Here is a 25,904-nt window from a genome sequence, read left to right as displayed (position 1 = left end):
AGATTTGGCTGAAAAAAAGAATAGAGCGCAGTGAGATGCAAAGTTAGGAGGCAGAATGTGTAGAAACGGTAAGAAATGAGCTAACTCTAATATAAAGACAGACTAACAATTTGTTGTAGGATCTGAACTAATCTTTATTTATTCTCATGTACCAGGAGTCTTGGAAAAATCTGTGGCCTGAGCTGTCTAGATCTTGGAGGACTTCTATTCTTCCAGAAGACACTTCTGCATGCCTTCATCTACAGGTCAGACTGGCTTTGAATTTTTATTTACTTTAAGTGATAGAGGCTGAGAGGAGCCAGAGCACATACTCCAGTACATGAGGGTCTGGGGAATGACACCAGGAACCTCAGGCATGCAAGAACTACATCCTACCAGTTGAGTTATTTCCCAAGTCCAGGCGGTTTTCTAGGCAACATTATTTGACATAGCATTCTAAGTTTATAAATAAACTCATTTGCAGTGCTCTATTTATACTCTCATTATGACTTTCTTTTGCTCATTCTTTTGTAGCTATGGGACCATATGAAATGAACAACCAAACATATGTTACTGAATTCATCTTCTTGGGGTTTTCCAACCACCCTCAACTACGGGGCTTATTCTTCTTGATCTTCCTTGTCATTTACCTGATAACCCTCCTAGGAAACATGCTCATCATAACAGCCACCAAGATTACTCCTGCTCTCCACACTCCAATGTATTATTTCCTCAGTAACTTGAGCTTCTTGGACATCTGCTACACATCCACCACAGTCCCAATCATGCTGGTGAACTTCTTCCGGGAGAGGAAGACCATCTCCTATGAAGGCTGCCTTTCCCAGATCTTTTTCCTTGTGACTTGTGCTGGCTCTGAATGTGTTTTATTGGCTGCTATGGCTTATGACCGCTATGTTGCCATCTGTCACCCTCTTCAATACCCAATTCTCATGAGTGCCAAGGTTTGTGTCTGTCTGGTGACCGGGTCCTGGCTGTGTGGGCTGGTGAATTCTGTGACACACACAGCACTGGCAGCCACACTCACTCTGTGTGGGCCTAACCAGATCAGCCACTTTCTCTGTGACATCCCATTGATCCTGAAGCTGTCCTGTTCAGACACCTCTGTCAATGAGTCTGTGCTCCATGTGGCCAGTGCCACCATTGGCCTGAGCCCCTGCCTGTTTACTGCAGTGTCCTACACACTCATCATCTCTGCCATCTTGAGGATTCCCTCTGCTCAGGGCAGGAGCAAGGCCTTCTCGACCTGTGCATCCCACCTCACTGTGGTGGTGGTCTTCTATGGAACAGCCAATTTCAACTATGACCGGCCCAGGGAAGGCTACTCCCTGGACATGGACATTCTGGTGTCTGTGCTCTTCTGTGTTATGACCCCCATGTTAAACCCCATCATCTACAGCCTGAGAAACAAGGAGGTCAAGGGTGCACTGTGGAAGCTGACAGGAGAATGTGTGTTCCCTGGAAACATTAAATCATCTTGAAACATTCAGATCCTCAATTCCTAGAAAATTAGCAGTCCTAAAACTGATCTTCCCATGAATGGCTTTCTCTATACAAGTACATATTTCTCTTTGAAAAGTCAATGTGTGAGAGTTATTTTGTGTTTGTTCTCAGTATCATTTCTATTATAATTTTTCCATATATTTGAGGGGTTAGAAACATGTAAGCCTTTTTTCCTAATGTTCCTTGTCAACAGGGAAACTGTCTTAGATCCTGTCAACCTAAGAGTAACAGATGAGAGATTATACAGGAAAGGGAGTAAAGTAGAAATTGATTTCTTCTGGATCTGGAAGTAACAGTAGATTAGCACTTTTATGGCAGAAACTAACTCCAGTGGTGACATTAATTGATATTTTCAATTTCTTGCCATTGTTATTTTGAAATCTAAAGTCATTCAAGTAAAAATAATGTGTATATATAGGAAAGGTAGAGGCTTCATAAAGAGGATAATATTATTTGAGCTTTCCTTTTTTCTCAGTCATTCCAACAATTATATAACTTACTTCTTACATTAAATTCTTCTATGTGACACCTCTAGGGAAGTGTCACAGTGGATAAAAGGGTTGAACTTTCAAATATGAGGTCCCAAGTTCTATCCCTGGAATTGCATGTGCCTGAATGATACTCTGTTTCTCTCTCTTTCCTCTCCTTCCTCCTCTCTCTTGTGTTAATAAATAAACCAATCTGTTTTTATAAAAATATAATTAGAGAATTTTTTAAATCTCCCATGTTACTATAATGGTCATATTTTATATCAGGAGTTGTTCAATAAATAAATAAACAGAGATTCAAATGTAGAAATCTGGGGTTGAACATCTGATCTGATGGAATGTGAATGTATTGTTCACATCATAGCCAATGAAAAATGGCCAACAGATTCTTAAGTTTGGCAACAGTTATTTTCTGAAATAAAATGCCTCTTGTAAATCAGGCTTCAGAATATCAAATCACTGCTGCAATAGATCTTTATGGTGGGAACGAAGACTCTAAGATATTTTACTGACTGTTATTACTGTCCATAATGGGACACTCATAAAGAGAATACGGCAGGCTTAGGCATTAAATTCTTCAAGCAAGGCAAGGCAAGACAGCCAGAAAACCATTTATTTCTCAGAACTGATGAAGCTTAAGATCATAACAAAAATTGAATTCTGTGAATTGCATAATTACAAAATTAACTGTAAATCCACCATTTCTTCAGGTCTCTTATGTGTCAGGGCACTGACTTGGGAATGAAGGGGACTCTGATAATTTCAATGGAAAAAATTCAATGATTTGGACAAATCACAGAACCTTGTACTCCTAGGAAATCTCTGTTGGCAAAGAAGCTAATAAAGATTTAGGGGTCCAAGGTCCTATGATTTGTCCTCCTCCCCTATTTGAGAACAAATTTCACTTAGTCAAAAACCCCGTAATGAGTTCACCTGAGGCAAACGTCTTATGAGTAACACGAATCATCCTAAAGATGGCCCCCTATCATCCCTCGCCACCTCTACACTCTTAATTGGGGTGCAATCTCAGAGTTCCCCAGAGTGTGGTATAACCCAGGAGATTATAACATTCATAACAAAAATAAAACACCAAGATTTTTACTATTTTTTTCCTAATGTATGATTTAACAATATGATGGGGGGAGGGCTGGTAGTGGCACACCTGGCTGAAAGCATATGTTACAATGCACAGTGACCTGGGTTCAGGCCCCCAGTGGCTTCACACGTGCTGAAGCAGTGCTGCAGGTGTCTCTCTGCTTCCCTCCCTCTCTACCTCTCCGTATCCTCTCACTTTCTGACTGTCTCTATCCAATAAAGATAATAAATTTAAATTTTTTAAGAATTTATTTTTTAAAAAAGCCAATATAATGCCTGGTTTTTTGGGTGCTAGATCAATAAGGACTGGGTGAAACTGCTACAATTTCTTTGCTTGATTCATTGAAACCTACATTAAGGGGGGCGGGCGGTAGTGCAGCAGGGTAAGCACATATGGTGCGAAGCACAAGGACTAGCGAAAGGATCCAGTTTGAGCTCCTGCTCCCCACCTGCAGGGGAATCGCTTCACAAGTAGGTCTGCAGGTGTCTATCTCTCTCTCCTCTTCTCTGTTTCCCCTCCTCTCTTGATTTCTCTCTATCCTATCCAACAACGACATCAATAACAACAACAATAACTACAATAATAATAAAAAACAAGGGCAACAGAAGGGAAATAAATAAAATAAAAAATAAATTGAGAAAAAAATTCCATTTTTTTTTAAAAAGAGAGAAACCTACATTAAAGGATGGATCATATTCTGTGAAATGAGCATATCCCCAGTATAATGCAAAGGATGGTATTCAAAGTTCAGGGAAATAGGAGTGTTGGGACTGGGTTTATTAATCTTATCCTAGATTCACAAACAATGTGCCTGAAGAGGCGTTGGATCACGTTCTCTTGAGTAAGCTCTCTTGTGAAATGTGTGAAGAAAGGAACTACTGGCACCCTTGTGAAGCTTGGTGTAGCCATCCTCTGAAAGGAGAGACACTAGAAGATACTATCATTGCATAGGGCTTCTTGATTTCAGTGGGGACTGTGGGGTTCTCTATTAAATCGAGTTCATGTGGTTGAGCAGTAATCAGGAAAGTCAAATTTGCAGAACTTTTTAACAGTGGCTAAATTACCATATTACCTCCAGACCTAGGAAAAAATTATCGTTTTCTAAATTATTGCCTGTTCAAAATAATAGGAAAAGCCCTAAATCTGATGCCTAAAATCATTGTTGGAATCAATGCAATGGACCTTCTGAACCAAGAGCTCTGATGAGAACTGAAGAGTCTGCCTTGCACCTCCAGAACTCTGGTTATGGGCTTCTAGAATGCCTCACTTGTCATTATATTGTCACATGACATTACTTAACGACCTAGGAACTCATTTCTTAGCAAAGCAAGTATAGCCAGAAATTCTTCAGATCCTAGGTCCACATACTGGACTTTTTTCTGGAGTCATCCCAGGGTCTAGCAGTGCTCTTGGTTCCCATATAAAATACCCACTGCTCAAATTGTTAATACATTTCTAATAATGACTTGTTCTTTTAAATATTGTCTCCAAAAAGCTTAGACCAGGGAGAACAGAAGAAACTGGTGGCATTACTTTATAAGATACAGCTATATATAAATAGCATAAAAGGTCATAAGTTATGGTGAGGTTTTGTATGATACAGCAAATCCTAACAATGGTATTTTCTTTTTTTTAATGTTTTATTTATTTATTTATGAGAAAGATAGGAGGAGAGAAAGAAAGAAGCAGACATTATTCTGGTACATGTGCTGCCTGGGATTGAACTCAGGACCTCATGCTTGAGAATCCAGTGCTTTAGCCATTGCACCACCTCCCAGACCACTACAGTGGGATTTTCAAAGTTAACTCAATTGCTAAATAATTTGGTTATAGCAGTAACTACCTATTGCCTTCTTAAACTTCTAAGACAGCAGGAAATTTCCCCTTTCTCTATGAAGCCCATATATTTCCCAGTCCAGAGACCTCTAGGGTGTGGCTCACTTTCCTGCATGCTTCTCTCAAGTCATACCAACTGATACCGCATCTGCTATTCCCAATCTAAGCAATGCAATCAGTTCCACCTCAGCATGTTTCACTTCAGACGGTGTCCAGAGACGTCAGGCGTGGAACGTCAATTCTTCAGCTTCACTACTCTGGTGAGACCTTTTCTAGCTCACAGGACTCCTTACCTCCATTTCGAGTGGCACACTTCTTAACAAAACCTCAAAACCTAGATATAGACGAGGGCCTAGGATATAGGGCATATGTACACACATATCAATAAGTTAGGGGAAAATATATACCTTAAAGCAAAAGTGCACAATAGCCTGCAGTGAATCAATAAATGAATCAAGAAAGTAGAAAGAACTAAAGAAACTTTAAAGTACATAATCAAACAGTTTCTACTTATACCTAGATACCCTCCTCACCTACCTCCTATTACACGTCCCTCAATCACTCCAAAGCTAACCTTGTCAGACAAAGTAAGAACTACAAAAGCTGAATAAGGGCAAGAGACTGGCATACTTTAATGATGACTCCTTAGTCACTACCAGGCCACCCCATCACCTGGGAGTCTAGTCAGGGAGCCCTTTTTCCAGCTATGACATTATCTCTCCAGACAACAACTTGGGTCCATCTGCATATCAGATGTCAGGCTCAGGAAAAAAATTAGTATAGTCATGGGCCCTTTGGAATATAACTAAAATAGGTCTACTAACTATCTTCAAAATGGAGACCCCAAATCTTTATCTGCAATATTCCAAATTGTTAATTAGTCAACAATTTGTTTGGCATTATATGTTAACTCTTTTTTCAGTCACTAAGTTCCAGATGCTACCATGATGCCAACTGGACTTCCCTGGGCAGACGACTCCACAAATGTGTCCTGGAGCCCTGCTTTTCCACAGCCCTGCCCCACTAGGGAAAGAGGCAGGCTGGGAGTATGGATCGACCTGCCAATACCTATGTTCAGCGGGAAAGCAACTACAGAAAGCAGATCTTCCACCTTCTGCATCCCATAATGACCCTGGGTCCATATTCCCAGGAGGTTAAAGAATAGGAAAGCTATCAGGGGAGGGGATGAGATATGGAGTTCTGGTGGTGGGAATAGTGTGGAGTTGTATCCCTCTTATCCTATGGTTTTGTCAGTGTTTCCTTTCATAAATAAAAATTTTAAAAAGAAGAAAATTTGGGGTTATATGCCAGATAGAAAAATCAATAATTAAGATAGTTATTACCTGGCTCTGAACCTAAGACTTGCAAGACGGGTATCTATGAATCAGAAACCTTGTCACAAGATGAAACCTCCCCAAGACAGTGTGATAAGTTTGAACTTCTAGTAGCAACCCACTCTAGTGGAAAGCTTTGATAAAGAAACCCCCCACCCCTGACTATAGACCAAGCAATTAATTAATATAAGACAGAAAAAAATGGACTCTTGAGAAGCATTAATCACCATTGGACCTAAAACTAATAGAATTTCTACTTACTCAAAAGTTATATAAACTAGCTTACTATTAAAGGTTTAAGAGCTAGGTGCCTCTGCTTGACCTTTGTTAGTAAGACCTATGCCAACTAGCCCATCACCTCCTTCCTGTCATCTCTATAGATGATTTTTCTTTGACTTGCCCATTTCTTCCCACATTTGAAACTAACATTAATAAACTTACTTTCCTCTAAAAAAAAAAAGATATCTAACTCCTTAGTACTAAAAGCTTATGTCATGGTCTGGTTGGTGGTGTACTCGTAGACCACACACATTACCATGTTTGAGGACCTGGATTCAAGCCCTTGGTACCTATCTGTAGTGGGGAAGCTTCAGAAACCATGGACTTGTATAGGACCTGATCTCCAACAGTAACCTTGGTGGCAAAGGAAAATAAAGTTTATGTCATTTTTTTTAGCAGAAGCAGTAATAAAAGAGCAGGAAATAAAGAATGAAAAGGAGGAGGTAGCTATATCTCATGGTGTAATAGCTATGTGATTTGCATCAATCATTTTGGCTCACTTATATATGTATACTAACTAGGTGTTTCCCCTTTCCTTTTCTTGTTATTATTTGGAAATAATGTTGATGGTTAGTTATAATGGCTAACTTTTTAATAAACTTAAAATTTTTTTTTATCATCTTTATTTATTGGATAGAGAGAGCCAGAAACCAAGAGGGTGATAGGGAGAGGGACAGAGAGACACCTGTAGCACTGCTTCACCACTTGTAAAGCTTTCCCCCTGCAGGTGGGGACCAGGGGCTCAAACCTGGGCCCTTGTGCACTGTAACATGTATGCTCAACCAGGTGTGCCACCACTTGGCCCCAAATAGCTAACTTTGTATGTTAACTTGACTGGGCCATGGGTTGCACAGATATTTTGTCAAATCCTGAGTATTTCTGTGAGAGTACTTTTGAATAAGATTCACATTTAAAGATGTAGATTGAGAGCATGAAAAATAGTTCACTGGGCGTGGTGCCTGCAACTGCCATGCACAAAGCCCAGGTTTGAGCCCAAGGTCATGGGAGATCCATTGGAAGAAACCCTAGGGCTGTTCTCTTCCCTCTCTTGGAGGAGGAAGAGGAAGTGATGATGTATACTGAGTAAAGTAGATTTCATACATCTTGCAGGTGGACCTCAATTAATAGAATGAAAACACTCACCCTCTGCAAAGTAAAAGGAAATTCTCCCTGCCTGATTCAACAATTCTTCCCTTGCCTTTGAACTTGACCTGAGACAACAGCTCTTCCTGAGTATTTATACATTACTGTTTCTTCTGATTCTCAAGATGTCATATTCAAACTAGAACTAAAGCCATGAATTCATCTGAGTCTCCATCTGGCCCACTCACCCTACAGGTCTTGGGAGTTGGTAGCTTCCATAATCACATGAGCCAATTCCCCACAATAAGTCTCTTTCTCTATATTCTATTGGTTCTTTTTCTCTAGAGACCTCTGACTGATAGAAATTTGAATACTGACAGTGGTTCTAGGGGGGAACAGATCATTAAATATTAATTTTTTGAGTTTTTATGTTTCTGGAATTGACTCTCATGTCATATTTATTCCTTTTAAAAGATGTTTTTTTAATTAGTGGGAAGGAGGAACATCACTCTGACATATATGATCCTGGGGATCAAATATGGAACTTCATGCTTGGGAGTCCAGTGCTTTATCCACTGTACTACCTCTTGGGCCTAAACTGATTTAAAGACAGTAATTGAAGTCATATTTGCTCTTCTTCTGGCCACCAATGTGCAGGGGACAAAGGAGAGAATAAGACAGTATACAGCAAAGTTTATAAGAGTTTATTGGAATAAACAAGTTAAGAAATAGTCTCCAAGAGAGGGGTAGACAGTAAAAAGGAGCCATCTGCCCCAAAGCTGAGGGAGAGGGGGACATACCAGCAAAGAGAATGCCAACTATCTAGCTATAAACAGGAATGCATTAGTTATATACATTTTGATGAAACTTAGATTTTGTGGGAAGGGAGGGGAAAGATTGTGTCTCTAGCCACCCTGACATCAGGGGGCAGATTTCTGTCCTATTCAACTGCCAGGTGTGGAAGGCTTTTCTTTTGATATTCAGAATGACTAGAAGCTGATTGCTACTGTTTGCACTTGTGAATGAATAGTCAGTTGAGCTATGTGAAATGTCATCACTGGATGCTCTTAATCAACCACTCGTAAGTAAGGTAGACTTGGATGATTGTATGCAAGAATTCTTGACATCATTGTCAGGCTACAGACTAGAATGAGATTGACTGATTGCTCCTTATGTCACTAGACAAAGTGGGTAAAGAAAGGGAGGAGCTAATGGATCCCTCTTTCCACTATCACTGGTCACATCCATCAGGAATGTCATCATAAGCCCTTTTGCCAATCTTCCCAGAACTTTTCCCTCACCATAAAGCAGCAATGATAGGGACTGCCCCAGTCTCCAAAGGGAGCCTGGACTATCCTGCCCTGCCACTCAAGGAAAACTGGTCTTTAAATGAGTGCAGCCTGTAATGTTCTTGCTGTGACCATGGACTATGAGCTCAGACTAATAGGGACTCAGAGGCTGCATAGGCTCCTGTGATATATATATATACCCTCGGTCAGGTGGATGGGGTAGACAGTTAATTTTATTCATAGATTTTATTTTTCGAGACTGGGAGTTACTCTCTTCCCTAATCCAACTTTCTAGCCCTTTTCTCTACTCTGACACCATCTTCTCTGACAATATTTTTGTCCAACTCCATGTTAGCTATCAAACTCAAGCAAAAAAAAATGCTGTAGTCATGGTGTTGAGGGACAGCAGGTACCTGGAGGGTATCGCCCAGGAAATGGGGGTGGTGACTGGTGTGGCTTGGAAAGGTGGAGGCAGGGCTTGTGTGTTATAAACTAGACCAGTGGGTATGGCTTTCTCTGTCTGCCCAGGTCACCATGTGAGTAGTGGCTCTCAGGGCTTTCTCTCTCTTCTCTTTCTGCTTTCTCTGTCTACATACCTGGGCCTCCTATCAAGATGGGAATGGGTGACTTCTCTCTGAGTCTTTCTCTCTCTCTCTCTCTCCCCCCCTTGACTTAACATGCGAATGTTCTCAATTTTCTTGAATATAGTTTAAAATTCCTGAAAATCATGCTCTCTCCTCAATTCTCTGTTGAGATAATGAGTGACGGACTTTTGGGGGGGAACAAGCACCAGTCCATTTCCTCCAATACAATGGGGCCCCTAGGAACACACCTAAAATGCACTTCCTACCTCCTGTCCACCCTAAGATCCTTATTCGCATCTGCTCTGTTCCTATTTTTTATTTCCTATTCATTAATCATTTTGTCCTACTTTATATCTTGCCACCTTTCAGCCACCAAGTTGCAGACACCACCATGATTCCATCCTGACTTCCCTGGACAGAGGACCTCACCAATGTGTCCTGGAACCTCATGTCTCCAGAACCCTACCCGACTAGGTAAAGAAATAGGCTGAGGCTATGGATTGACTTGCTGATGCCCCATGCCCTGTGGAGAAGTAATTACATAAGCCAGAACTCCCACCTTCTGTATCCCCAAATAATTTTGATCCATACTATCAGTGGGGAAGATGGGATGCATTGGATCGACCTTCCCGTGGTGCATCCCGTGAGTACCCATTCATTGGGGAAACTGACGATCCTTCCTAGCCGACTGAATCCACATGGATCCCAGTCACTTTCAAAGCCAGCAACAAGCTCCTGACAGCTTTCAAGCTGTTGGTCCTGCTCTTCGAGTCCTCCAACTTAATGTTGAGGGGCTGTCCTTCGCCAAACGCGTTATCTTCGCCCACCCTGTTCAGCACTTGGCGTCTCGTCATCCAATCGGGTCTCCTGCGCCTGCACTGAACTTCTCTGTTCCAGACTCTTGGAAACAGAGTTGGCAGTCAGCTGAGGTGGGGAACGGTCACCTCGTCACAGACCCCTGCAAGCGTCAACCCGGCTTTGCCCTGGCACATTATGATTGGGCCCTCCTCAATTGCTATCGAGCAGGCCATGGCCGGTGCGTCACTATGTTCCATCGCTGGGGAGCCAGAGATGACCCGAACTGCCCCTGTGGCTACAGACAGACTATGACCCACATAGTCAATGACTGCCACCTCTCCACATTCAAAGGAGGTCTCAAAACTTTACATCAGGCTCAACCTGACGCTGTTGACTGGCTGCGGAAGAAGGGCAAACGCTAGAAGAAGAAGAATAAGTGGGGAAGAAATGATAGGGAGATGACCCTACTCCAACTCCATCAGGACCTCGAGATAGAAGAGGAAAAAGGGAGAGGCGGGCAGTAGCACAGTGGGTTAAGCGCACATGGCACAAAGCGCAAGGACAAGCATAAGGATCCAGGTTCAAGCCCCAGCTCCCTACCTGCAGGGGAGTCGCTTCACAGGTAGTGAATCAGGTCTGCTCTCCCCCTCTCTGTCTTCCCCTCCTCTCTCCATTTCTCTCTGTCCTATCTAACAACAATGACACCAATAACAACAACAATAATAACTACAACAATAAAAAGACAACAAGGGCAACAAAAGGGAAAATAAATAAATTTTTTAAAAAAGAAGAGGAAAAAGGGAGGGACATTTGGATGTTGTAATAAGTGTGTGTGACTTGGAAAAGAAGAGAGGATGGGACCTTAAAAAAATGGGCAAATATATACAAATACAAACAGATAGTTGAAGAAATAATAGTTAACCCATATCTGCAACCTTAGGAGAACTGCTGTAGCTTAGAATGGAGGGGTTGGGGATTCAGAACTCTGGTGGTGGGAAAAGTGTGGATTTGTACTTCTATTATCTTGTAATTTTGTAAATCAATATTAAATCACTAATAAAAAAATAATAAATTCAATGGACAGAAAAGAAGAGGAAGAAGAATAAGAAGGAGGAGGAAAGAAAGAGAGGAAAGAGAGAATGAAGAAAGAAAGAAAGAATGAATGAATGAAAGAAAGGAAAGAAAGAAAGAAAGAAAGGAAGGAATGGAAGGAAGGAAGGAAGGAAGGAAGGAAGGAAGGAAGAAAAGCAAAGACAGACATAAAAGACAGGAAAGGAAAGACGAAGGAAAGGAAAGACAGACATAAAAGGAAGAACAAAGACAAAAGCAAGAGCTCAGTGAGTGATTTGAGTTCGTAGCCCAAACACTGGAGGACAGGCGGTGGTGCACCAGGTTAAGTGCACATACTACCTAGCCCAAGCACTGCAGAAATCACCTGAAAGTGTGTCCAGGTGTGTCCTGCTAGAGGCTCTACCCCCTGTAGCAGCAGAGCGGATATGGGTGTACATCAACAGTGGAAATTTCCTGTTTCAGTTGACTGCATTGTGTTGCAAATTGAACTCACAGCCACATAGAGTGTCTGTTGTTAAAAAAAACATTGTTTGGGAAAGAATGACATCCTGGAAAATGGAATGGGGATGTGTGAAAACCTTGCTACAGCCATGGACATGCAGCCCTGAAATTCTGAAGTGTCTACCTTGTTAGCCTTGAGTGTCTACAAGCAGCCTTGAGGCTCCTGGTGGAAGTGACACCCACTCTGCTTTGGGAATTAACACAGAATCACCTAAAGGAACTGTAATGGCCCCCCCTGAGGCACTCGGCAAGCAAAAACAATGGTGATTTTGCTCAGGGCTGTTAAAATTTCTTGCAACTTTGTATCCTTTCAGCTCTTGCATAAAATCAAAATGGACTCTTTGGGGTTAAGAAAAGCAAAAGATACCTTGAAGCTTATAGGATGCAAGATGTGAGGAAGCCCTTTCCCCAGGCACAACCATCCAGTTATATTCTTTTGACTTCGATTGAATCAAGACATGACCATGTGGACAAGGACCCCCACACCCTGGACTGGCAGGGCTGGTCAGCGGTGTTTTGTGATCGAGACCTTCTAGACCAAAGGCACCTTCCCTAGTAGTAGGCTTTTCTGTCATTTTCTGTACATGCACTGTATTACCATTGTCTTTTCTTCTATTGAGCATGCCCCATCTTTCTCCCTCATCAGTATGCATCATTCCATGTCATAGCAACTGTATATGGTAAAAAACCATGCTCTTACTTCCCCTTTTTTGAAGATTCCCAACTCAAGTTCCTTTCAAGACAATAGGCCACTTATTTCTTGAATAGCTGTGCTAGGGTCCACCACTGTCCACTACCCTACTCTAAGCAACCATAAAACAAGCTGCCTGCAGAAATATAGCACAAATAGTTGCTTGAAAGATGCATAACTAATATCTGTTGCCCAGACTACCAGGAAGACCTATGAAGGAATTAGAGAAAAGGAAAGAACTCACATCCCAGAGATCTTTGCTTTAAGAACCAGCTTTAACAAACACAACAACAACAAAAACCCACATGGGTCACCAATAGATAAAGACTTTTTTTTTTTGCCTCCAGGGTTATTGCTGGGACTTGGTGTCTGCACCATGAATCCACTGCTGCTGGAGGTATTTTTTTTTTCCCCTTTTGTTGCCCTTGTTATTTTATCTCTGTTGTGGTTATTATTATTGTTTGTTATTGATGTCATTGTTGGATAAGACAGAGAGAAATAGAGAGAGGAGGGGAAGACAGGGGGAGAGAAAGATAGACACCTGCAGACCTACTTCGCCGCCTGTGAGGTGACCCCTCAGCAGGTGGGGAGCCAGGTGCTTGAACCGGCATCCTTGAGCTGGTCCTTGTGTTTTGTGCCATGTGCACTTAACCTGCTGCGCTACCGCCAGACCCCCAGATAGAGACTTTATGACTGTGCTAAGTAAGTAAAATACCAGAAGACAAGTAAGACTACTCAAAGAAGAATCACAATCTCTTCAGTAAAAAAGTGCCGGGAAATTGGACAGCCATGTGTGACAGAGTGAAAATAGACTCTGACCTTAAACCAATCACAAAAATATTGAAATGGATTCAAGTTTAAATGTAAGACCACAAGCCATAAATCTAGGAAAATATGGTAAGGAAAGTGACATAGCATGGGTTTTGACAATGTGTCTTTAAATATGACACCTAAATCACAAGTAATAATAAACAAAATAAACAAGTAAGATTGCAACAAACATTTCTGCCCAGCAAAAAAAAAAAATCTTTTTGGATAAAGGCAGAGAGTGTGTAGAGAAGACCACAGCACTGAAACTTTTTGTGCACAGGGCAAAGCAGTATACTATCCAACTGAACTATTTTGCTGGTCTGAAAAAAGAAATGATCAGCAAAATGAAAAGACAACATCCATAATGGTAAAAAAAATGTTTGTAAATCATAGATCTGATAACATGCAAAACATATGAAGAAGAGGGTCTGGTGGTAGTACAGCAAGTTAAGCGCACATGGCGTGAAGTGCAAGGACCAACTTAAGGATCCCAGTTCAAGACCCCAGCTCCCCAACTACAGGGGGTTCACTTCACAGGCAGTGAAGCAGGTCTGCAGGTGTCTGTCTTTCTCTCCCCCTATTTGTCTTTCCTCCTCTCTTGATTTCTCTCTGTCCTATTCAACAACAACAGAAATAACAATAATGACAGCAACAAGGGTAACAACAAGGCAACAAAATGGGAAAAAATGGCCTCAAGGAGCAGTGGGTTCATAGTACAGGCACCGAGCCTCAACAATAACCCTGGAGGTAAAAAAAAAAAAAAAAAAAAAAAACGTTGTGTGGAGAAATGTGAAAAAAAAAAAAAGAACATGAAGCACTCATGCAACTCAAGAACAAACAACAAAATAGTCTAATTTAAAGATAAATAAAGGGCAGCCCAGGAGGTGATGCATTAGATAAAGCATTAAATTCTCATATATGAAGTCCTGAATTTGATCACTGAAATCACATGTGCCAGGGTGATGCTCTTAGTCTCTATCTCTCTCCTCCTCTTCTTCATAAATAAATCATTTAAAAAGAAATAAAGGGGAAGTTGGACAGTAGTGCAGCAGGTTAAGTGCACGCAGGTGGCATAAAACGCAAGGACTAGTGTAAGGATCCTGGTTCAAGCTCTCCACTCCCCACTTGCAGGGGAGTCACTTCACAAGTGGTGAAGCAGATCTGGAGGAGTCTATCTTCCTCTCCCTCTCTCTGTCTTCCCCTCCTCTCTCCATTTTTCTCTCTGTCCTATTAAACAATGATGACATCAATAATAACTACAACAGTAAAACAAAAATGCAACAAAAGGGAATAAATAAATAAATATTTTTAAGAGTTCCAGAGACAGGGCTATGGAGCAGCAGAAGCTCTATTTTTCTGCTCTCCTCTCCTGGGTCAACTGGGAATACCAAAGGAGATCAACTGGGACCACAAAAGGCAGGACTGGAATGACTTTGGGAACCCAATGAAAAACTGGTGAGTGAAAACACATGTGGTTCCTGGACAGAGAGGGGACTAAGGAGAGATTGAGCAGCTGGTGACAATTCTGCAGTTTACCAGTTGAGGCACCACCTCCAGTCTGTTTTACAAACAAAAGACTGCTGAAGGGAAGAAAGAACTCCCCTAAGACTCACCAAATGCAAATATGAGTCTCCATTGCTACTGCCCTCAGAGGCTGAAGCAGCATGGGGGAGGCCCTGTGCTGACATCTGGGAACAGACAACTGACCAGGAAACTCAGGAGAAGAGCTACACCTAGGTGGCCTAGCAGTGGGGCTGTATAGTGGGAGCCTTTCCACATTGTTCTGCTGATGAGAGCATAGTGAATAGTCGCCTCAGAAATTACAGACTATAAATGGGACTTCTTTAGAAATTCACAGAGCTCAGCAGTGTGGACCACCTTGCCACAGAAGCTGAACTGAGCCCAGAGCTTTGGATGCTTGGGATGTGAGAGTCTCTTTGCATGACCACTGTATTATCTCCCACCACCATGCTTTATCTCTTGGTAAGGAGTGAGGGATTAAGCTAAGAAGCCCATTTATACTTTGAAAGCCCTCAGGTTCCCATAGTCTATATGGAAGAAAAAGAACCAAAAAAGCTTTAGCAGCCAGCCACTGTGCTCCAACTCACATATTAAAATATATTGAAACAACTGTCAATTTCCATAAATGTGAACTCTTTAAGTACCTTACTTAGACACAAGTCAATCCAGGCAAGAGTGATCAGTAATTTGAAAAGTACTGAGAGACGGACCTCACAACATATTATATAGAATGTTTAAACCAAGGAGAAATATTGGAGAAATGACCAGGACAAAAGTCAGGCTATAAGCCCACAGAAGGTTGAAGCACAAAATAATTAGATCAGCATCCAAACACTAGTTAAGGAAATAATCACAGGAGTGAGTAAAGAGTTTGAAAGAACTGTCCTCAGAAATGCAGAAACAACAAATAAGACTCTGGAAGAAAACACTAATTATCTCAAGGTTATTAGAGAGCTGAAAGCTGAAATAGCTGAGGTAAGAACACAACTAGCTGAACAGGGTATCAAAATAGATGAACTCCAGAAAACAGTAGAGGGGAGAGAGAATAGAATAAATGAAGCTGAAGACAGAATTAGCAAGATCGAGGATGAATTAGAGACAACTAAAAAAGAAGTAAAAGATCTCACAAAGAGAGTTAGAGATACTGAAAAGAACAACAGAGACCTATGGGATGGCTTCAAAAGAAATAATATATGCATTATTGGCTTACCAGAAGAAGAAAGAGAGGGAAGGGAAGAAAACATCCTTCAGGACATAATAGCTGAGAACTTCTCTAGTCTAGACAACATCAAAGACATAAAGGTTCAAGAAGCCAAGAGGGACCCAAACAGAATTAACCCAGACTTAAAGACACAAAGCACATCATATTTAAAATGGAAAGGAACAAGGATAAAGAAAGAATCCTGAAAGCTGAAAGATAAAAAACAAAGATTCACCTACAGAGGAAAACTCATAAGATTAGCAGCAGACTTCTCCACACAAACACCACAGGCCAGAAAAGAATGGCAAGATATCTATGGAGTGCTCAATGAGAAAGGCTCTCAACCAAGACTACTGTATCTTGCTATACAGTCATTCAGATTAGATGAGGCATAAAAACTTTCCCAGACAAGCAACAGTTGAAAGAAGCAACTATCACCAAGCCTTCCCTGAAAGAAGTTCTGAAAGGTCTCCTATAAACAGACCACCATAAATATGCCATATATCAGAACACTCTAAAAACTACAAGAATGGCATTAAAATATCTTCAATTTCTGATATCAATAAATGTCAATTGCCTCAATTCACCTATTGAAAGGCACAGAATAGGAAGATATATCAGAAAACACAACCCAACAATATACCGTCTACAGGAAACCCACCTAACTCAACAAGACAAACACAGACTCAAAGTGAAAGGATGTAAACTATCATACAAGCCAGTGGCCCACAAAAAAGGGCAGGAACAGCTATTCTTATATCTGCATGACAGACTTTAAAATCAATAAGATTAAAAAAGATAGAGATGGACATTACTTAATGCTCAGAGGATCAGTCAATCAAGAGGACTTAACAATTATTAACATCTATGCACCCAGTGAGAAGCCATCTAAATACATCAAATGTCTACTGAAAGAGCTACAGCAATATATTAACAGCAACACAGTAATAGTAAGGGACTTCAACACTCTGCACTCTCAACTTGACAGATCATCCAGGCAGAAAATCAGTAAAGACATGAGGAAGCTAAATGAGGAGATAGATAAACTAGAACTATTGAACATATTCAGAGTCATTCACCCCAAGAAACTGGAATACACATTCTACTCAAGTCCACATGGGTCATTCTCAAGGATAGACCATATATTAGGCCACAAAAATAGCATCAGCAAATTCAAGAGTATTGAAATCATCCCAAGCATCTTCTCAGACCACAGTGGAATTAAACTAACACTTAACAATCATCAAAAGATTAGTAATAGTCCTAAAATGTGGAAACTCTATAGTACACTACTTAACAACTACTGGGTCAAAGAGGAAATAAAGGAAGAAGAAATCAAAATGTTTCAAGAATTCCATGAAAATGAAGACACAAGCTATCAAAATATTTTGGACACAGATAAGGCAGTTCTGAGAGGGAAATTCATAGCCATACAAGCACACATTAGGAAACAAGAAAAGGCACAAATAAACAGCCTGATTTCATATCTTAAAGATCTAGAAGGGAGTCAGGCGGTAGTGCAGCAGGTTAAGCACATGTGGTGCAAAGTGCAGGGACCGGCCTAAGGATCCTGGTTCAAGCCCCTGGCTCCCCACCTGCACAGGCGGTGAAGCAGGTCTGCAGGTGTCTATCTTTCTTTCCCCCTCTCTGTTTCCCCTTCCTTCTCTCTGTTCTATCCAGCAATGACGACATCAATAACAACAACAACAACAACAAAACCTACAACAACAATAAAAAAGGGCAATAAAAGGGAAATAAAAAAAAAGATCTAGAACAAGAATAAGAACAAAGGAACCCTGAAGCAACCAGAAGGACAAAAATAACTAAAGTTAGGGCAGAAATCAATAACATTGAAAATAAGAAAACCATACAAAAGATTAACAAAAGTTTTTGTTAGAAAGAGTGAACAAAATTGACAAGCCTTTAGCCAGTCTCACAAAACAAAAAAGGGTAGAAGAGCCAAATAAATCGGATAGTAAATGAAAGAGGAGATATCATAACAGATAGCACCGAAATTCAACATATCATGCGAGGCTTCTATGAACAACTATATGATACCAAGCTAGAGAACCTGGAAGAAATGGACATATTCCTAGATACCTACAAACTTCCAAAATAAAATAAATAGGAACTAGATAATATGAATAAGCCCTTCACAGCTAACTAAATTGAAACAGTTATCAAAAACATTACCAAGAATAAAAGTCCTGGACCAGATGGTTTTACAAATGAATTCTACAAAACCTTCAAAGAACTGATACCCCTACTTTTAAAAGTCTTCCAGAAGACTGAAGACACTGGAATACTTCCTTCTAGCTTCTATGAAGCCAACATCACTCTGATGCCAAAAGCAGACAGGGACACAAGCAAAAAAGAAAACTACAGACCAATATCTCTGATAAACATAGATGGTAAAATATTGAACTAAATTCTAACCAACCAGATACAGCAGTCTATTAAAAAGATTGTTTATCATGACCAAGTGGGGTTTATACCAGGCTTGCAAGGTTGGTTTAATATACATAAATCAATCAATGTCATCCACCACATCAATAAAAGCAAAGCCAACAACCACATGGTTATATCAATAGATGCAGAGAAAACCTTTGACAAAATACAATATCCGTTTTTGATCAAAACACTACAAAAATGGGAATAGATGGAAAATCCCTCAAGATAGTGAAGTCTGTATATAGCAAACCTACAGACAGCCAAAAAGATCTGTATACACGTATGTTCTTAGCAGCACAATTTGTAATAGCCAAAACCTGGAAGCAACCCAGGTGTCCAACAACAGACGAGTGGCTAAGCAAGTTGTGGTCTATTTACACAATGGAATACTACTCAGCTATTAAAAACAGTGACTTCACCATTTTCAGTCAATCTTGGATGGACCTTGAAAAATTCATGTTAAGTGAAATCAGTCAGAAACAGAAGGATGAATATGGGATAATCTCATTCTCAGGCAGAAGTTGCAAAACAAGATCAAAAGAGAAAACACAAGTAGAACCTGAACTGGAATTGGCGTATTGCACCAAAGTAAAAGACTATGGGGGTGAGGGGGAGAATACAGGTCCAAGAAGGATGACAGAGGACCTAGTGGGGGTTTTATTGTTATATGGAAAACTGGGAAATGTAATTCATATACAAACGATTGTATTTACTGTTGAATATAAAGCATTAATTCCTCAATAAAGAAATTTTTAAAAAAAGAACCATTGACAAACCATAGGATAAAAGGAATACAACTCCACACAATTTCCACCATCAGAACTCTGTATCCCATCCCCTCCTGGTAGCTTTCCTATTCTTTATCCATCTGAGACTATGGACACAAAGTCATTGTGGGATGCAGAAGGACTAAAATTCTTTAATTCTATCCTTCAGCATAATTTTCTCCCAATTTACCCATGCCCACTGTGTTTCTGCCGCTAATGGAAATAACAATAATTCTTAACCACTAATTCATGTCATAGTTCAAAATCTTATTTTTTATTTCCTTGGTTCATCTGTTTTCTCTATGTGCCACATATGAATGAAGTCATAAATTTGTGCCTGTCCAAGAGACTGGCATACTTTAACGATGACTCTTTAGTCACTATCAGGCCATTTCACCAGCTGGGGTCCTAATTGGGGAGTCCTGAGATTTCCAAACAGGCTTGATGGGCCTAAATCTCGAATAAATCCCTCTCTTTATTGTTACTGGTCATTTCTATCAGGAACAACAAAATAGACCCCTTTGTGAGCCCCCATATATCCTTGCCCTCAACGTGGATCAACTATGGTAGAGGACGTTCCATCCTATGAAGGGAGAATGAACAACATACTATATGCTACACCTGAGGAAGATGGGTCCTGATATTGGGGCAGCTTGGAATGTTCCTACTTATGACCACAGAATGTGAGCTCAGATCTAGAGAGATGCAGAGGTCACACAGGCTCCTAAGCTAATTATGGGCCCCAGATCACATCAAATCAATGGAGTTTACATTCAACAATATTTATACCCTTTTCTCATATTAAGGAGCTACTCTCTTCCCAGACCCAGCTTTCTGTCCCTTTTCCAGCCATGACATCACCTCCCCAGACGATAACTTGGATCCACCTGCATATCAGATTTCAGGCTCAGGCAAAAACAAACAAACAAAGAAAACACTAGTATAGCTACAGGCCCTTTGAAATATAATTAAAATATGCCTACTAGCTATCTACAAAATGGAGGACCCCCCCAACACTTCATCTGCATTATTCCAGCATTTAGGTCCATGATTGTTCAACAATTTGTTTGGCTTTGTATGTTAACTCTCTTTTCAGCCACCAGGTTCCAGATGCTAGCAGAATGCGACCAGACTTCCCTGGCCAGACAACACCACCAATGTGTCCTGGAGCTCTGCTTCCCTAGAGCCCTTCCCCACTAGGGAAAGAGAGAGACAGACTGGGAGTATGGATTGACCTGTCAATGCCCATATTCAGTGGGGAAGCAATTACTGAAGCCAGACCTTCTACCTTCTGCATCCCACAATGACCTTGGGTCCATACTCCCAGAGGGTTAAAGAATAGGAAAGCTATCAGGGGAGGGGATGAGATACAGAGGTCTGGTGGTAGGAACTGTGTTAAGTTGTACCCCTCTTATCCTATGGTTTTGTCAATGTTTCCTTTTTATAAATTAAAAAATCCTTACACAGGTCCTTACCACTTTAACAAATTGTGTTGGCAGAATTGAACAGCCATATGTAGAAAAATGAAACTAGACCACCAATTAACACCATACACCAAAATTAACTCAAAATGGATCAAAGATCTGGATATAAGACCTGAATGTATAAAATACATAGAAAAATGTATAGGTGAAACATTTCATGACATTAATACTAAAGACATATTTGAAGACTTCATCCCATGGGCAAAGGAAACAAAAACAAGATTGAACAAGTGGGACTATATCAAATTAAAAACTTCTATGCATAAAAAAACTCCATAAAGATAAACAGGAAACCCAGAAAATGGGGAACATATTTGCACATCATATTTCAGATAGACTCTTAATATCAAACATCTATATGATATTAAGAACTCATTTGCTCAACAAAAAGAAAAATAACAACCCAATAAAAAAGTGGGCAGAGGACATGGATTGTCAGTTTCCAAAGAAGAGATATTCATGGCCCACAGACATATGCATAAATGCTCTAATTCACTCATCACCAGAGAAATACAAATTAAAACCACTCTGAGTTACCACCTCACACCTGTAAGAATGGCTTTCATCAACAAAACAGGAGAAGATAAATATTGGAAAGGATGTGGAGAGAAAGGAACTCTAATAAACTGCTGGTGGTAATGCAAAATGGTACAACCATTATGGAGAACAGTATGGAGAATCCTTAAGCAAATACTTTATGACCCAGCAGTCTCACTCCTAGGCATTTATCCAAAAGAGATAATATCACTAATTCGAAGAGATATATGCACCCCCATTTTCATAGCTGTATTATCTATAGTAGCAAAAATTTGGAAGCAGCCAAATGTCCCTTCACAGATGATTGGTTAAAAAAAAAGTTATGGGACATATACTCAATGGAATATTACTCAGCAATAAAAAAGACAATTTTACATCCTTTGGGATAAAATGAATGAAACTTGAGAATATTATGCTTAGTGAAATAAGCAAGGAGGTAAAGGAAAACCATAGGATGGTCTCACTCATATTTGGAATTTAGAGAACTGAACACACATACATAAAATAAACAACCAGACACAACACAACCCATATTTAAAATGGGAAAACTATTGTACTTGCCTAGAGGGAGGGCACAGAGGGAAGATATGAAACTCTAGTCTTATCACTATTTAGTCCTATCAATAGCAATACGACATATGGGAGGGGTGGAGAGATTTAATATCTCAAGTTCCCCAACTGCCTAGACTATAGCCCTAAGCACAAATACTAGCTCTTGCTAATATTTATCTTAGGTTTGCAGAATTGTCATACTCTGATAATGGGATTGTTTATAGATCTCTAAAAATGTACTGGAAAATAAAGCTCTGCAAACATCTAAATCAATTACAGCTTTAGGCCAGATAGGTCAAGACATTTTGATCTTGTAAATATTAAAATACAAGGAGGTTCAGATACTGTCAGAAGCATTCAGATAATAGTGAAGTTAAGTATAATAACACAGCTACTTGGCCCCCCAGCTAACCTGGATATAATAATTAATTAATGATATTTTAACTTTCTCTAAGACTATAGGAAACCCCTTGCATCCTCTTTAAGACTTGCATTCCTCCTAGTCCTAGTACCTCTAGGATATGCCCATATTTCTTGAAATTCCTTTTCTATGATTCCTTACCACCATACCTGTGGGACTATGTGAAAGCTTGGTAGAACTTAGGGAAGCTCTTCCATCCTCTGATGGAGGTCTGGAAAGACACCCCACTTGTAAGCCTCCCTCCTTAGAGATGAGCCAAGAGAGAAAAGTCTCCCAGGCTCAGTTTCTCCTTGTCAGCTTCTCAAGCTCACAGAAATCCTACAAGCCTCTCACACTTAGTTTCTCCCTGCTAACAGGCCAAATGGCTGCCTGCTTTAAGGTTCACTCAAAGTTCACACATCCACTTCACCTTTTGATCACAAAGGAGAACATACTCTATCATACACCTCCCCAACACCAGACAGAGAAACCTCCAAAATCTTACTTCCTTGTGTTCTTTAATATCTATGATTTACATCAAGCTTTGTTTTTCTTCTCTCTATCTCACCTTACTGGTTTAACCCCTATGCTTCTCTCAAATGCTTTTGGATAATTAACCTGCCTGCATCATAGAGAATAATTGTCTTGACCTTTATGTTGCTGGGGCTCACATGGGGTGGATCCAGCCAGAAGGCAAGCCACCAATCTTCCCTCACTAGCTCAAGGGTTCAGTGATTCAGAAAGGAAGACTCAGGGAGTATTTTGGTAAAAACACTTGTTTTATTTGGGGGTGGTAAAAACACTTGTTTTATTTGGGGGTGGGCTTGGGTACATGTAGAGATTTAAACAAAGAACATTTTTCAAATACATCAGAAATTACAGGTTTCTTAAAGGTCAGCTTGCCCCTATGGTAGGGGGCTGGTATGACAAGAATTGATGAGATATATAAAGGTCAAGACAATATCAAAGACCATAAGGAAATAGGAGTTTTGGGGTTTCTCTGTCTAGTGTTTGAGATGTATGATAGAGTGTGTTCTCCTTTGTGATCAAAAGGTGAAGTGGATGTGTGAACTTTGAATGACTATGTGAACTTTAAGTGAACCTTAAAGCAGGCAGCCATGTGGTCTTCTAGCAAGGAGAAACTAAGTGTGAGAGGCTTGTAAAATTTCTGTGAGCTTGAGATACTGACAAGGAGAAACTGAGACTTTTCCCTCTTGGCTCATCTCTATGAGGAGAGAGGCTAACAAGTGGGGTGTCTTTCCAGACCTCCATCCGAGGATGGGAGAGCTTCCCTAAGCTCTACCAAGCTTTCACATAGTCCTACATTATGCATTGCATAAATTCTTGTCATACCAGCCCCCTATCATAGGGGCAAGCTGACCTTTAAGAAACCTGTAATTTCTGACGTATTTGAAAAATGTTCTTTGTTTAAATCTCTGTATAAACCCAAACCCACTCCCAAATAAAATGAGTGTTTGTACCAGAATGCTCCCTGAGTCCTCTTTTCTGTATCACGTGGTCCCTGACAACTGGTGAGAGAGGATCGGTGACTTACCTCCTGGCTGGAAGCCACTCCATGGGAGTGCCAGCACATACCAACCCTGTCAACTTTGACCAAATTGCTACTGGTGCTGCCACCCCGAATTATGCTGCTAATAAAATCCTACTATGACCTGTAACCTGAGATACCAACCTGAGAAGTTAACCTTGAAACTCTTCAAATCTAGTGCTCCACTCTGACACCATTTTCTCAGACAACATTCTCATCCAACCTCAGGTTAGTTACCAAACTCAAGCAAAACTGTTATAGTTGTATGCCCCCAGGAACATGCCTAAAATGGTTTTCCTAGCTTTCTTCTATCCTAAAATCCTTAATGTCATCTGTTCTGATCCTACTTTCTGGTTCCTGTTCATTAACCATCTTGTTTCAGCTTAGGTCATGCCACCTTCCAGATAACAGGCTGCAGATGCTACCATGACTCCACCCCAACTTCTCTGGGCAGATGACCTCACCAATGTGTCCTGGACCCTCGAATCTCCAGTGCTCTGGTCCACTAGGGAAATATAGAAACAGGCTGGGGTTATGGATCGACCTGTCAACACCCATGCTCAGTGGAGAAGCAGAACTCCTAACTTCTACTCCCCATAAACAACCTTGATCTATACTCCCAGTGGGGGAGAAGTGATAGGATGAAGATAAGAGGACTCTGCACTCCAGCTCCATCAGCACCCAGAGAGAGAGAAGGAAAAGGTAGCTTTGATGCCATGAGTGTTTTAGAGGGATTGAATCAGGAAAAGAAGGGGTAACTTTGTATAAATGTGGACAGATAGTTGTAGAGAAGATGGTTGGCCCATGTCTAAAACTTTAGGAGAATTGTAGTGGATTGCAGTGGAGAGAGTGAAGATTCAGAAGTCTGGTGGTGGGAATAGAATGGTGTGGACTCAAACCCCTGTCGACATGTAATTCTGTAATTTTAAAATATAAAATAAATAAATAAAATTTTAAAAAAAGAGTCAGTCCCTACCTGTAGGAGGGGAGTTTGACTAGTTATAAAGCAGTGCTATAGATGTCTCTCTTTCTCTACCTCCTCTTACTACCTCAATTTCTCTCCATCCTATCAAAGAAAACATTTTTAAAAAGGAAAAGCAATGGTCACCTGGAGCAGTGGATTTGTAGTACAGGCACTGAGACAGAGACTGAAGGAGAGAGACTGGGCTCGAACCTGGGCTGTGTGGATAACAGAGCAGGCAGCTTCCTAGGTGAGCTGTCTTGCAGAACTGCAATTTCTAAACTTACTAGATAACAGATACATTTTGTTGTTGTAATTTATTCCCCAGAACTAATACTCCATGGGACAACCTTTGAGAAATGCTAAGTCCAGAAGAACATTTTTCAGACTTCACTTATGACATTGAAAGTACTGATCTAGATTACTTTTACTGTAATATTCCATAAATACAATTTTAAAACTATATGTGAATTCCACTTCTGATGCTTATAGCTCCTATGCAAACAACTATAAAACCAAATCAATTTACAAATTCAACATAAACAAAACCAATAAAATTCAAATCAACCACATTAAGTTAATGTGACATGTAAAATCACCAATGAAGGGCTTATTGATTAAAACTTAATATCTTTTTATTTACTTGGTTCTTCTGATTTTGCACACAATGAACTTGCATTGCTGACAACTTTCTTTAAAAAAAAAGCTCATTTAACTACAGATTTATTCAAGGATTAATCAGTCACTAAATTTAGAGTACTCTCTCAAACACTGTAATTCTAAAAAGTGTTTTAAACAAGAGCTTGCTCATTATGTAGTGTTTTGTTTTCTTTTGAACTGCAGCAGACTGACATGAGCATAGACTACAAGTCAAACACCTAGAATATTAACACCATATAAATGTTGTGCTCACTGATAAAGCCAGATTCCTTCAGGCTTCGCATTTCCACTCTGTCACTCTGAAAATTCTCTCAGCATTTTTTTTTTGTTATCTTTATTTATTTATTGGGTAAAGAGAGACAGAAATTGAGAGGAAAGGGGGGGGTAGAGAGGGAGAGAAACAAAGAGACACCTGCAGTCCTGCTTCACCACTCGCAAAGCTTTGCCCCTGTAGATGGGGA

The 25,904-nt window shown here is 40.4% G+C and overlaps 1 protein-coding gene across 1 annotated transcript; it reads left to right on the top strand.

Annotated features, from left to right (window-relative positions):
• Positions 1-515: 515 nt before the first annotated feature.
• Positions 516-1,478, top strand: LOC103118474 (olfactory receptor 5V1-like). Its single transcript, XM_007528695.1, has one exon. The coding sequence runs from the start codon at positions 516-518 to the stop codon at positions 1,476-1,478; it is 963 nt and encodes a 320-aa protein (XP_007528757.1).
• Positions 1,479-25,904: the final 24,426 nt, after the last annotated feature.

This window comes from Erinaceus europaeus, unplaced genomic scaffold, assembly GCF_950295315.1.
Source record: "Erinaceus europaeus unplaced genomic scaffold, mEriEur2.1 scaffold_605, whole genome shotgun sequence".
NCBI classification, from domain to species: Eukaryota; Metazoa; Chordata; class Mammalia; order Eulipotyphla; family Erinaceidae; genus Erinaceus; species Erinaceus europaeus.
This window is presented reverse-complemented; position numbering and strand designations above follow the sequence as displayed.